The sequence below is a fragment of the Gouania willdenowi genome, chromosome 7 (assembly GCF_900634775.1).
Source record: "Gouania willdenowi chromosome 7, fGouWil2.1, whole genome shotgun sequence".
Lineage (NCBI taxonomy): Eukaryota > Metazoa > Chordata > Actinopteri > Blenniiformes > Gobiesocidae > Gouania > Gouania willdenowi.
In genome coordinates, this window is record NC_041050.1 from 36,872,568 (window position 1) to 36,888,099 (window position 15,532).

A 15,532-nucleotide genomic window follows, 5' to 3' on the forward strand; every position below is an offset into this window, starting at 1 on the left:
AAGGTTATTACGAAGAGTTTTTGCCAATAGGGCCTTATTTGGCCCGGCAAAAATGTTTGGGGGCCAACCATTAACCTTAAATGCAAATAAACAATTTTAAGACATTTTGATTACAAATGGAACACTTCTCTTTTCTTTTATCAGAAAACAAATAAATCTAAAGTTTTTTTTTCATATTTGAAAACCACATATGATGAAGAAATAGCCTGGAAAAAAATGAAACTTCTGGAATATTAAACACATCTAGGTTCACGTGCAACATTACATATTTTTCACTATGAAATGCTCACTGTAAACTTCAAAATTAAAAAAATGTGAGTAAGAAAATAACACAAACGGTAAACTTATTCAGAAGTACAAAACATTAAGGGCTATATGAATGCTATCACCTCAACCTGAACCTAAGAAAGTGGCTGGTCATCGATCAGACGCGACTAAGAACATATGGATTATGTTAAGTGTGACCATGAAACGGAAATAATATTAACAAAAAAAGCAACGCTTTACTTGGTTTTATGCATACTGTAAGGCTGATATTTTGCTGTCGTTAACTGTCATTAGCATGAATAAGGTGTCACGAAGCCTGTCATTAAAACTGATATCTGGAGTTTCTGAGAAATCTATGTTTATGTATCATTTTTTATTTTATTTGAAAAAGTACCAAACTAGTATTTTACTATGGTCTACTGTAGGTGGTCATTCATATAGATCAGTGTATATAAGACCCGCCTTCATCCTATAGACCCCTATAAAACCCCTATAAATGGAAACGAGCGCCGGGTTCGCCCAGCCAATAGGCTTCAACTTCCTGGAGCGGACTCTGTCAATCAAAGGGAGTGCAAGTGCATAAACTGTGCACGGAAACAAGAACGTGGGTCACAACAGCAAACGGGTATCACTGAGCAACATAGAGGAGCACTCCGAAGCGCTTACCTCAGAAATGTTCATCGCCACGATGACCCATAGACCTATATCAATGCGTCCTGATGCACATGCAAAAACGTAGAGGTGTGGCTTCTGGTAGATTGCAAGTATGGGAGGAAGTGGAGTTGTTGAGGGCGGAACATCAAGACGTCCTCTCAGAAACTCTGAATATCAGCTTTGTGTAGTTCGCTAAATTACGACAAATTTGGAGCTGTGTTGACATTTTTTGGATTAGGTGGAAGGATGAATTAATTAATTAATTAATTAATTAATTAATAGCTTTATAATCATTGCACATGTTACAGAGCAACGACAATTTATTTCAATTTCAGTTTCATCCCGTCCAAGAAAACATGAAAAGTCAATCACATACTGTATAACCTGAAGGGCGGCGCCCTGTATTTAGATGAAAAAAATGGAATAACAACGGAAGGAGAGGTGAGGGGAAAAGGCAAGTTTTAAACTGAATTCCGTGTTGGAGAGGAGAATATGAAAACGAGGAAAGAACCTCCTTGGCGTACATGCACAAAGCAAAACACAGTCACAAAGACCTTGAGACCATAGCACGTGGGCAGGTGGGGTGGGTGGTGGGCTTGCGAGATGGGTCTTGGGGGCGGGGATAGTGGGGATAGGTAGGGTAAGGGTTAGGGTAATGAACAACACTTACTAACAGCCTTTTTAACACGTTATTCATACTAATGACAGTTGTCACATCATAATAATGACAGCGTAATGTCAGCCTTTATGTATAAAACTTCAAGTAATAATGATTGGGTGTAGAAATGTAATGAATTACTTTACTTTTAAAATGTACCTAAGAGCAAGTAAAGTTACTGATTTAGAAATATACTCAAAAGTACCCATAAAACACTTGTCAAACTCACAGCCCGGGAGCCAAAACCAGCCCTTTGTAGCAATGTTGCATGATTGCAACAAAATCCTTATCTTTTCTCCAATTATTCCATAATATTTCCCTTAATTAAATAGAAATTGGTCACAAGACTTAGAAAATTGAAGCGAGGTGTTTGGGCTCACCCTGCAGTAAGAAAGGAGCAAATCACCCTCTAACTAACGATTGAGGGAATCAATGAAAAAAACACTTTGGACATGTGTATGAAGCCCTAATAACACTTTATGACGTTTAGAGCACAGAAAAGTTGATTTAGCTTAACATGGGCCCTTTAAGAAGTGCCACTGTGCAGTATACACTTGGCTGTCATTCATGTCAAGTTGATTGACACGTTTTGTAATTTCTGTGAAATAGATCCAGTGCAGTAGATAAATTCTGAATTTCTTCAGTGACAGTTATCGTGATGTATCGTGGATTAATTTCCCTGCAACATATTGATTATCGCGATAGTATCGTTATCACGGGCGCAGAAATATTGCGATATATTGCATCGTGAGGTACCTGGCGCTACCCAGCACTATAATTCAGTATGGATCATCTAAGTCTGATATATGTTGCCACCACCCTCTTGCCTCTCCATTGATTATTTTTCTAGATCCGCCCCTGGGTGGCCACTTCAATAGTTTTACTTTTACCTAGAGTCATTTTGTTTTATTAAAGTATCTATACTTTTATTGAATACTGCCACCTCTGTATATCAGTACTCTTTACACCTCTGCCTCTTGTCAAACGCACGCGACTCTGGCACATGACAGATTCGGCTTTAAAATGACGTCACGGCAGCGAGCGTTCCGTTCGTCAGTCTCCTGTTCTCCCTCCTCCTCCCCTCCCTCTCTCACTCTGTCTCAAAGAGTCTCCTCCGCCTCTTCATCTTCGCAGTTTGATCCTCTCCCTGTCCCCACTTTGTCTGAGACCCCCAACCCTCCGACACCTCCAGAGATGCAGGCGGATCCCGAGGAGCCTCTCTGCCTTTGGTGACTTCCACCTTCATCATCCTCATCGTCCTCCGCCCCCAAGTTTTCCCTGCTATTGATCCGCCAGTCGACTATGTAGGAGAAGGTGAGGATGAGGATGAGGACGAGGATGCCAGCTGTGCGCCCCGTGTTCGCGCCCCGCACAGCTTTGTGTCTGCAGCCGCTGGATGAGGACGGATTTGCGTAAAAAGGGGAAACTTTGAGCGTGCCTTTGCCTTTGCCTGGTCTCACCTGTACCTGAACCACATTTCTCCTTTTTTAAAACTGTCAACTAAAAAAAAAAAAAAAACAACAACTTTACAGCGTTTTTCTTTGGAGGAATGGAGCGTGCGTAACGCTGGACATGGATATGGCATATGAGATGTTAGCCGGAGTAAGATCCAAAACTTAAATTATCTTCAATTCACTACGATTATTCTATTCAGCAGTTGTTGACTGATGTGGAAACCCATGTAAATGGGAGGATACGCAGAGGACTGAGCCAACAGTCAAGAACAATGTGGATAAAACGGAGTGTTGCGCGCAGGTAAGACGCAGAAAACACACACAATTTGGAGGAAAAAAAAAACACGTTTTCCATTTCGTGCCCTCAAAGGAAATAAAAGGCACATATTGAAGCTTTGTTTTCACACATTTTGCATCATTTTTTGGTTTGTTAAATAACATGTCATCTCAGTGCTGTTTATCGACGCCACTGCAAGTTATAGGAGCGTCTGCTGGACATTTTCTCTTTATTTATTCTAGTCTGTGATAAACATCTATATCATCATCAATGACATCATTGTCACTAATTAAATATGAAGGATTATATGATTAAACGACAAAACAACAACAAATAAACATGTCAGGTGCTCGACAGAATTTTAAAAAAAAAAGATTCAAGTTGAGAAAGTTCTCATCCTAAACACCAGGAGACGCCAAACGCTTAAAACAAGCATCACACAAACATTTCACAGACATGTATATCTATCTATCTATCTATCTATCTATCTATCTATCTATCTATCTATCTATCTATCTATCTATCTATCTATCTATCTATCTATCTATCTATCTATGTTTTATGTGAAGGAGAAACAAGTTTAAATTCTCAAAGCAAGTGTGACAGAACGGTGTACACACAAAAAGACAAGAAAAAGAAATAGTTCATTTTGTATTGTGCACAATAATAATAAAAAAAAATAAATAAAAAAATTGGGTTTCACTATATATATGTGGAACAAAATTCAATTAACTTACAAGTGTTAAAAAAGGGGAAACGTAACATAACACACACACACACACACACACACACACACACACACACACACACACACACACGCACACACACACACACACACACACACATGCATTTAGGTATGCACGTACATACATATATACATACACGAACACAAACAGTTACGTGTTTTTACTTTATTTATTTAGCACACGTTAAAAAAAAACAAAAAACAAAATTTAAGGTGCAAGCTGGGGAACAAAGCCCAAAAGGGCTTGTATAAGAGCTCCACCCCTTTCAATAAATACACACTAATTTAAAATAAAGGCTAACAAACAAACACTTATACAATCATGAGACATAATGCACAATTAATCTTGGATATATGAGGAAAACTAATATTTAAACAAAGTTCACAGAAATTAACATCAAACAATAAAAATATTGAACAAAATATTAATTTAAGATCATATAAGAAATTTGGGTTGGTCTAGAAATATCATTAATAAAATAATACGTATATTTACAGACATACATACATGGGCACACTATGTATATATATAAATATACATGAATGCGGTGAGACTATAGAGTCTATCTATCTATCTATCTATCTATCTATCTATCTATCTATCTATCTATCTATCTATCTATCTATCATATTGTGATTAGCTAGCTTGACAAAGCACGACTGCTATTCTGACTTAGTGATTTATTCCAAAAAATAAGATTTAAGAAGATTGAACCAAGTCATGTGTCCTAAAACAGGTTTGGGTTAAATAATAGTGTGATGTGAGGTTTTCTTACCACCTGCTGGATCTCATTCCCTCTGGAGGTTTTAATTCCTGTCATTTTGCAACCATGCATGTATTATACATGACACACACGCACACACACACACACACACACATGCACATGCACAGAACGTACGTCTCATGGCTGAAAAAAAAAAGTACCGTATTGACAATGTTTGCTGCAGCCGGATCAGTTTAACAAGATGATAAAACGGAGTAGTTGTATCGGCTCCTGTATCTTTAGATGGATTGGACCCAGAGAAACCAATTTTCCATCTTGGGAGAATTCCCTTGTTACTTGCTGACATGACAAAGAACGTCAAGAATGGAATGCAGGATTAATGTGGACGGGTGATGCTGAAATAAACTGCCGCTTCTCGCCCAGTATTCAGTGAATTTACTGGATGTGGTTGTACAGTTATCAGCGTGTCGTTTTTATTAATGGAAAACGACACAATGTATATGTTAGGGCGAACAGAAATGATGAAAACATCTGCAGTGAGCAAACCATGGACACGGTCCTGGTAGTGTGCAACATAGAGCATCTGTAAAATCTTAAGATTACATCTTATATCTTGTACTGAACCACATCTTATTCTCAATCTTTTACAAAAGCTGAAGTAGCATGACGACCACATGCAGTGGTTGGTCCCAAGTACTGTGGAAAACTTTCTGACCAGCTAAAATTCATATTTTATTGATACTTCTAGACCCACCCAAATGTTTGCCATTCAAAATAATAGTGTTGCAAAAGTAAAAATGATCTTACATATCTATGATTGTTCGGTCTTTCTTTCTAAAACTACAGACATTGATAACGGGGCTGCGCCATTTTTGCAAAGATTTAGATGCTTCTAATTAATAATTATTTTTAAATGATTATTTACTTGCTTCTCCTTATGTTGCCATTCATGTTCCATCAAGGTTTCTGCAGTTCTCTTCATTTTCTTTCCATTGTCTTGAGATAACATTTTGCTTTCTCTACTTAATGTTCAGAGTTGTAATGATTTGATACAAAACTCCGGTTTGACTTAATTATACCTTAAAAAACAAGCTTTTTTTCCCAATACTTCACCATATTTCCATTAGTTAATGTTTATTTATTGTTAATCATTGACATCACAGACCTTTACCTAATGGAATGGAATAGTAACAATAACCTGAACGTCTATACATGTTCTTGTACTGGAAAGGGAAATGTGAGGAGCTTAAAATGAAAATGTAAATCCTGGCTTGGTCTTGCAAAGTGACATCACTACCTTGCAATAACTTAATCAATAATGTGTTTCAACACCGATGTATGATTCATATTCACCCATTCGTCTTGGATGGATTCTGTATGAAGGTGGTTTACAAAATGAATTGCCAAATTACCAAATATTGCCAGATTGCTTTTTTTTTTCTTCCAATTTACATTGGAAGCATCTGTTACCAAAAAAAATGAACTCAATTGCTGCACATTTATAGGAAGAACAATGTTAAACTTTTTTCTATTTTCGGGAATAGTCTTTGAACTGTTCTAATGTTCTTAATCATTTAGTATGAATACAGGGAGAAACGATTAATGACCATATACTTAACCTTATATCGTTTACATTTCTGATATCTGTGAGTTACGCATTTTTCGGTTGCGCGATAAAAATACTGAAAATGTGTGCCACCCTTTACTAATGTTATATTGGTAAAGTTTTTGGTACAGATGTTAAAAATGTCAATAGGAACAAGTAAAAATGCAATCTGGCAAAATCTGTAAAACCTTTACTTATAGCATAATTTTGAGTAGCACCTTATTCTATATCTTACTATAGGACAGAAACTTAAGGATGTTAAGTCACTTGGTCTTCCTTCCTTTACCAAATATATTGTCTTTCAATTGGGCCGCTTGCTTTTTGTGTTTGATGTGTCATTCTTCACGCAGCAAAATTGATTGTTCACTCTCTGATTGAGATTATTTCAATAGCTTTAACGCACAAATGCCAAACTCAAGGCCCAGGGGTCAATTCCGGCTCTTTAGAGTATTTAATTTGGCCAAGAAGAGAAAGTAAAGAAAGAAAAACCACAAATCACTGTGCAATTTCGTAGTCCCTTCAAATACACACATTTAATGAAACTTTACAATATTGGCCAGCGCTCACATTCAGTTTTCTCATGCTTGTATCATATGATGGCAGTCATTTTTAAGGCTACATTGTTGAAAGAACTTTTGAAAGATTTTTCCAAAATCCTTAAATTTTGCTCAAATTATTTCCCTAAATTTCCCAAAAATAAATAAAAAAATAGCCAGAGAATCAAGTTGATTAAGGAGAAGTTACTGCAGTAATTGATATCTGTCAAGGAGCAAAGCACATTACTGATGAAATGTTATTAATACATGAATAAATCAAAACCAGACAAAAAGGATGTTACGAAAAACTTGCACATGATATGTGATTAAACAAACCAGAGGTGGTGTAATGAATCTACTGGTGCTCTTCGTTTCTTGTGATCAATGTCCGTGTGTGTTGACGGCTGCTGTGGTGTTATAACGTGCAAAACACATATTTTTTACTTCCCTCAAAAATGCTACAATTGTTTTTGCAAAAGTGTCAAAAAACTTCTAACATCTGTTGTTCCTCACACCAGCCCCACAGTCGATAGTCAGTCACCAGTTTATTTGAATACTATTTGGACTGTAACACTTTTCAGTAAAATTGGCAGTTATTCACAGATTCTGACTTCCAGCATCAATAACTATTTAATGAAACATCATCGACACACAAATTATGCCTCTTTGCCATCGGTGTGAGGTGGACAACATGCTACAAGATCATTTTATCAAACGCAGCAGAGTAAAATAAAATAAAATAACCAAAGAATGAAGGGTGCACAGATTATGAAAGTAACAACCTATACACATATATATATATATTTGTAAACCTCTACCAAGCTTATACTGGCAACATTGCATGCCAACTCAATGGTTAACCACACAGGAATTCATTTTTCCAGGCTCCATGTTTCATGGACGTCACACAGTAGTAGGTTCCCCATGGTGAGCTCTTGTGTTGCTGAGGCACTGGAGATGCTATCAGGCGTCGGCACACAGCAGCTGTTAAATATTAGTGGCACAGACACTGGCTGCCCTTCATGACGCCTTTATTCACCAGTTGCTTACAGTGGGATTGTAAAGTAGAGGTAGGTGACTGCTTAATCCCGCCTGGAGGAATACTGGTGGGACTTGGACAAGAAGGCATAGAGACATGAATTTGGTGTAATGTTGGTATGAAATAAGGGTTGGATTAGGGATGGTCGATATATCGAATCAAGATATATCAAGTTTTCTCTTTTAGTGATTTAGAAAATTACAATATCGCCTATATCTATATATATTTACAGCTTATTTTGTATTGATATACTGTGTATTACTGCGTCCTAACCCAGACCTTCCCCTAAACAAGCCACACAACGAAACTCACTCACACGTGCTGTCCCTTATAGTAGTTTGGTCTGTTAGGGGAAGAATTGTGAAAATGTGTCTTCAAGCATGAAATTTGGCATATTTGCATTTTTTTAGCTGTCGAATTCAAATCTAGCAGGTGCCAGAGCCAATTCTCAATGGGGTCGCCATATTCGACAATTCAAAATGGCGGCCACCCAAAAAACAGGTTTTTTTGTTGCTAGCTAACCAAAAGTCACATAATTAAAATAATTTTTTTTTTTTTTTGAAGGTTCAGGACATCAGTTATTCTAAATATGATGCCTATTTGACAGTAGCCTTAACTGGCATCACCATATTGGAAAATCCATTATGGCCACCTATGAATATTTAACTTTGAACATACCTAACGAACGACCAAAAATGTCTTTATTTTACAACATACAGTAGAAGCCTGACATCACCGATCAAGATAACCTTAATTCATCACCACAGTTTGTTAATAAATGTGCGATGTATGGAATTTTTAATTGGCAAATTTAAACCCTGAATGGTCTTTCTGGTTAAACTTCATTCAAATTAAAATGATCAAGATGTATATCATATATCGCCATTGAGATATGAGTTGTGGTCCATATCGCCCAGCCCTAGGTTGGATTAAACAACAGCAAATAGAGTTACCATCATATATTCAAGTGATTCTTATGATTTAGGTGCCAACTTAATAGCCTTTAACAGGGTTATTAAGTCGGCCTCTGGTAATAATTAACCTAATTTACAGTGAAATAGGCTGAGATCCAATCCTTGAGAGGCGTGGGCGCTGGCGCATGTTTGTGTGAGTATGTGCTCAGCAGTCAGACGGATCCAGAAGGACCAGAACAGGTTGTCACAACAGGCGTGGTTCATTTCACTGTTGCCACTAATGGAGAAAGACACGTGAAGTATAGAGCGAAAGAGGCTGATTACAGGAACAGCCATGAACCATAGATGACCTCGCTCTGAGTGACACCACTTATCATCCAGGAGAAAGATACACTGAATTCATTCTTTCATGTGACTCATTTATTATTCATGTTGATAATGTTAATATTCTGTGGTGAGAGTTTAAAGCAGAAGGCCAGAACCTTTAACCAATAGAGGCTAAGTAGAGCGTGGACGTTTGGTCAGGGAGCGCCACCTCGTATCCATGAAATAAAAAATAAAAAAAATGATCAAATGAATAATTCTTGGTTGAAATATTTCAACAGAAATTTTGCCATTATGATATTTTCCTAGTTAAAAGATAGAACTTTAGAATTGTCTGTTCAAAAACAGCACTGGTGCCTCACCATGGATTGCACAATCACTTCCTACGTCCCACTTCATCTAATTGTATGAAATGAAAAAATAAACAGAGCTGTTGGAGCCCGAAATGTAACAAAGCCGAGTGTTTGACAACTGGTCAATAATGTGACAAGATGCTGAGAACAAAATGTAAAAGGTTTTTGTTATTACTCAACTCATATGGGTCAACAATGTGTCTTTAAAAGACCTTTAAGTGTGCTCAGAGCAAGATCCAAGATGGCCGCCATTTGTATGAATTTCAATCTTATCATAATTTTGGTTCTTTTTGACGTAGAAACATGATCTGTGGCAAAATGTAGGTTTTTTGGGGGCAAGGATTTTCAATTGCATCCAGAGCAAGATATAAGAAGTTCACTACGACACTTTACACATGGAAATGGTGAAATGTTGCAGCCACAACTGTGTATGACAAAGATGCCTTTTAATGGGTGAATAATTTGATTGAAATCCCCATCAAAACATGAATTAATGTATCTATTTTCACTTATTTCTCAGGAACTTTATATTAATTGTGATCTTGGTGTATGCATAAGCATTAACCTGATGATGTTTATTTTGCAGCACTTGCCATATAATGTACGATTACTAAACTCAAACTTTTGATGTAGATATCCGATTAATATTTAAATGAACGTAACAAATGTGATAATTATTTTTAGAATTGAAACATCTTTTTCCATTCTAAATCCCATTAAAATAGATTTATACTCAACCCCCCCGCCCCCCCCATGTACAAATGTTAATGTTTTCCTTCAAAAGTGAACATCTTAGTCTAATATTGCTACATACAGTATCTGTCGGGTTAAGCTTGTATTCCTGCTTCATGTAATGCTTTGAATTTAAACTAGGCCAGATGTTGCACAATGCTGAGAAGTCTGAGAAGTCAGTGCTCTGAATAGCTTTTTTTTTTTTTGCACTGTCATATTAAAATAAAATGAAATTTTAATCTTGTAAATTTAAATTAATATAAAAACTAGATCTCAAGTAAAAGCTTTTCCTTTCTACTGGTCTCAACCTAATTAGGTTTTAATGACGACCTTGTCTAGTTTGAGCCACATCAGGGAATAACTGTTTCTCACAGAGTAAAAGAACTAACAGCAGAGCTCATACTTGATTTATGTATAGTCAGCGTTTGCCTGATCAATACCAGCTCCACTAGGGGCCGGATTATTTAGTAATAACCCGTCTGCTCCACTAACGGGTCTTGCTGAGGGACAGTAGCACCTCACATCATGCCACTTTGCACTAACACCTTAGAAAAAAAAAAAAAATCTCCCTATGTCATTGTACTTTACGTCACGTGTCAAATCCGAGGCTCGGGGGCCAAATCTGGCCCTTTAGAGCAGGGATGTCAAACTCATTTTAACTCTTGGGCCAAATATTGACCAAATTGATCTTGGGCCACAAATATTGGTGTGCTTTAGTTTTCATTTCCAGATGATAAGTATGTAAGGCACTGACAGTATCCAAGCAATAAGATATTAACCTCTGCATGATCTTCTCTTAAATTTCCTTGATTTTGTGACACATTTTTATTCAATTTGGGTGAATTTTGTGGAATAATTTCAGTATTTTTTAAGAACAGAGTTCTTTAAACAATTTGGATTAAAAATGTTTTCCAATATGTGACATAAGCACTGTAAAATATTGAGCCGCGCAAATATTGTGGAGCTTTAGTAAATTTGTGTATTTGGAGGGGCTAAGATATCTACAATTGAATAAATTGCTAATTTACAAAATTAATAATGTCTTCATCCTTTTTTTTGTTGTCCTGAGGGCCAAATATGATGCTCTAAAGGGCAGGATTTGGCCCCCGGGCCTTCAGCTTGACACGTGCTTTAGACCATTCAATTCGGCCCACAGGAGAAAGTTAGAAAAATGTCAGAACATGAATCATTGTGTAACTTAGCAACTAATTCCAGAATAATACACAAATTAAAAAAAATATTACCAGTGCTTAAAATTCCCCCATGCTTATATTCAATTTCTTTATTATTTCTCTGTTATATATATATATATATATATATATATATATATATATATATATATATATATATATATATATATATACTGTATATCACATGATGGCAGTCATTTTAAAAGTCAAATTGTTAAAATAACTCAGTTTTTTTTCAAAAAACTTTTCTTCAAATTATTTCATGAAATTTCCCCAAATTACATAAAAATGAGCCACAAAATCAAATACATTGAAAGTAAAGATCCTGCAGGGACTGAAATCTGTCACTTATTGCTTGGATATTACCAGTGCTGTACATGTTTATCATTTATTCATAGTGCAAACTAGAGCACAATAATGATTAAATTACTCATTTCCCTGCTTTAAATTCTACGGCCCACTTAAGATGAACTGCTCCATGTTTTGGCCAGTGCGAGGGCGATGGGATCTCAGGATTGTCCAGTTTGCTAATTCATCTTTTATTATTTTTACCTCTGAGGATGTGGGCCATGTACACAGCAGTGCTGGACATTGTGCAGTGGGAGTAATTAATGAGATGATGCAACAGCCGTGGCTGAATCTTGGACCACACACACGCACACACACGCACGCACGCACGCACACAGTGCTTTCTCCGTTTTTGTTTGTTTTCTTCAGTAAAATATGTTCTGAAGCCCATAAAGCAGCGAGGCTTCTTGCAGCCAGAGCAGCAGCTGCTGTGGTTCAGCTCTAGGCATCGGGGACTATGTGTGTTTGTGTGTACAAGATTTAAAAGATTTTTTTTTCCCACATTTGCCTCCCATAGGCCTGCTGCACTGAAGCGATCCATAAATCTCCATAAGTCTCCGGAAAACCAACTGTGGTATTTATCCCTTTAATATCAGAGATTGACAGAGGGCGGTCTAACTCCTCCGCCCACAAGCAGCTGCAAAAGGAACAAAGACAATACCCTTAGCCCAAGGAGACAAAACCAAATTTAATTTTTTTTTTAAAACCACATTAGAAAATAAAAATCCAGCTGAGGCCAGATATGTAATTGCAATGCCTTTGATATCATTGTCTAATTTCATTACACAAGGATCTCCTTTAAAATCCATGTTCATGCTGATATTTATAGTAGGAAAGCATTTATATTTACCCATTAATTCATTCCTTGCAAAAAGTTGTTTTTGAAATGACTCAGAAAACCAAAATAATGTTTTCCATAAACATATAATGAACAAAAATCATTTACTAGTCACTGTAATGCAGGGTTTCTCAACTTTGGGGTCGCCTGAAATGTCTAGTAATAATACAATCTAAAAATACTGATTATAATTGTATTTTTGAATTATTATTATTCATTTTTAAACTGTATGAATTTTTTAATTTTTATTTATTTGTTGTTTAGATTGTTAAAAATTCAAGCTGAACAGAAACAAAACATTTGATTATAGATATACTGAAGCTTTGTGATAAATAAGGTTTGTCGGAGGCCTATGGTGAACTTTCGTGGGTGGCAAATATTTTTCTTCTGTAGTTTAGTGCATGGTTATTGTTGCCTGGCAACGAAGCGTCAACGTTTGGTCGTTTCTAATGGTTTATGTACTTTTGAGAAAAAAAAAAAAAAAACCTTTAAAGAAACTTTGTAATCAAAAGGTTTTGACAAACTGCTGAGGACACAAAAAGGTTATTTTTGTATAAAGATTATACATTCTATATTCAAGGATTATTCATTATTTAATGGAACATATCCTACAACTGTGCACTGCGGTGTTTTTGGGGAAGAAACTTGTTTACATTTCGACCTTTTATAACAGACGGAGCAAGAAACCTCAGTGAGTGATCAGCACTGTCCGGTTTAATCGAGCGTGTCACATCCTCGGAGCGCTATCTGGCACGATTCAGTCAACACGATTGACAAATTAGAAATACCGCCTAGCGAGAAAAATTGATTTGGTTACTGGATATATTATCTTGGAAACTGAACAGGTGACACACAACTATTAGCATTTGTGGGTGTGTTTGTGGAGGTGTTTATTCCTGTTATCATGGCCTTGTCACAGTCCTTTTTAACCCTAACAATGACACGAATACATATTCAACAGGGACTCAGCTTTTATCACAGAGCTCACTATAAATAGACCCCCCCCCCCCCCCAAACACATGTAGCATTGACCCCAGTCACTGAAACCTGTTTCAAACATTGGTACACTTTAGTATACCATGATGTTTTCAATAGATTTCCATTATTAAGAGATATGTAGTATATACAGTATTTTTGCTAGTATGGAATTGCACCTTTGATCTTCCTTCTTTTGATGTTTATTTTTTATTTTTTACCTTGTCTGCATGTCAAAGGTCAACACTAACAGCTCTGTTCTCCCATGCGCGTAAGTCCAAAAAACCAGGCAGCTGCACCGTTTTTAGCTGTACGCTATTCTCCCCATCTACTTAAGTCAGTCGCTGCGTGCCTTCATCCCAGTTACGCACTCTGGGTGGAGTGGCCCTGAAATGTGGGTGTTCCCATTCAAATCTGGCTTTAAGCCCATTCTCCCGTCTGCTTAAGTTCTTACGCGCTTCTGAACCTGTAATAAGTGCAGCGCCCCAATAAGAATCTATCCAAACTGGCACTGCCATGGTGGTGGCGGGGAAAGTGGGAGTTGTAACACAAGCACGCCAAAAGATTGACCATCAGCATTTCTAATATGTTGACATTTACCAGTTCTCGACGGGACAAAATGTGTTTTACCCGTGCCGTCCACTCCTTGTCCTGCAGCTGATCAGCTGTGCGCGTCGGCTGCTGCAGCTTGGTAAATGAAACGCTGACAGACGTCAGACTTCTGTCCACTCTGTCCAACGTAAAGCCACAGTTTGATCCACTACAAGAGTAAACATTGATGACAGATGATGAAGATGATGACTAATGCGCTCTGATCATTTTTTAATGCAGGAATGTAAGAAATTAATCAAATCAGGTTTTTCACACAAACAAATATTGATGTCGTTAGTATGAGAGGGGCTAAAAGAGAGATTTTAACTGTGGCTCGGACAGAAAAATGTGTCCGATCCTCACACTGCAATAATCTGATCAATAATCTGATCAAATCAACCTGTTACGTTGTTTTTCAACAAAGGCGTTTCAAATTAAAAGTGTGCTTTATCATTCTTATGGATTTCAATGACATTTACAAGTGTTAGGAAAACTCTATTCCGTGATTTCTAGACAGCCCAAAAATGATGACATCATGGCTCTGTCCTGGCTTCAGACCGCCTTCATTCACAGACTTACGCGTGGTGGGCGTGTCAGGAACCTGGACCAGAGAATACGCACAGGAGAGAAGCATGTAACTGTAGACTGGAGAATAGGGCCCTAAATGTATAGCAGTGTTGTTTGACAGCTATGCACGTTTTATTATTGCAACAAAACAACTACAACTACATGAGACTTGTTACAATATATCAAATCACACACCTGGACTAAATGACCTTAGACCTTTAGCATTTTACCCGACATCTTAAGTGCCAAACTTAAGATGTCATCTTACATTTACCCATTCTTCTACTTTGACACTGAGATGTTTACTTAATAATCTGTCTAAGCGTTGATATCTTCTCTGAAATAAAAGCTCCTGGAATTCCATCTCTGAAAAGCTCTTTGCACATTGAGAGGAGTAGAAAAAAAGGCGAGTATTGGTGAACGAGCTGTAAAGGATTCAAATAACAACAGCTTATGGTCAAATATGAGTTGCTGCCATAATATGATACTGTCAGTGAGATTTATAGTGAAAAAGAAAAGGTGCTGATGTCTGTAAAGAAGCCCTAATGCTCTGCCTGTCAGGCTGCATGAGACACGCAGTGTTTGAGAACAAATGTTATCTGTCTGCTTCTCTCTCTATCATGTTCTCATATTAACCCACTTTAGGGCAACAGTGCTGAGTATCGTCTTTGCTTTTAGCTGAAACTTTGCTTCAAAAACTTTTTTTTGTTTCTTTCATCTGAGACTTTATTGTGTCCCA

General features: G+C 37.1%; 1 protein-coding gene across 1 annotated transcript in view; it reads left to right on the plus strand.

The window, feature by feature from the left end:
* The first annotated feature begins 2,678 nt into the window (after positions 1-2,678).
* The window catches only part of ajap1 (adherens junctions associated protein 1), an 82,917-nt gene continuing 70,063 nt past the window's right edge, over positions 2,679-15,532 (plus strand). The window contains exon 1 of the mRNA XM_028453228.1: positions 2,679-3,334. Within this exon, the coding sequence (XP_028309029.1) occupies positions 3,306-3,334 (29 nt within the window). The 5' untranslated portion in view covers positions 2,679-3,305. The remainder of the gene's footprint in view (positions 3,335-15,532) is intronic.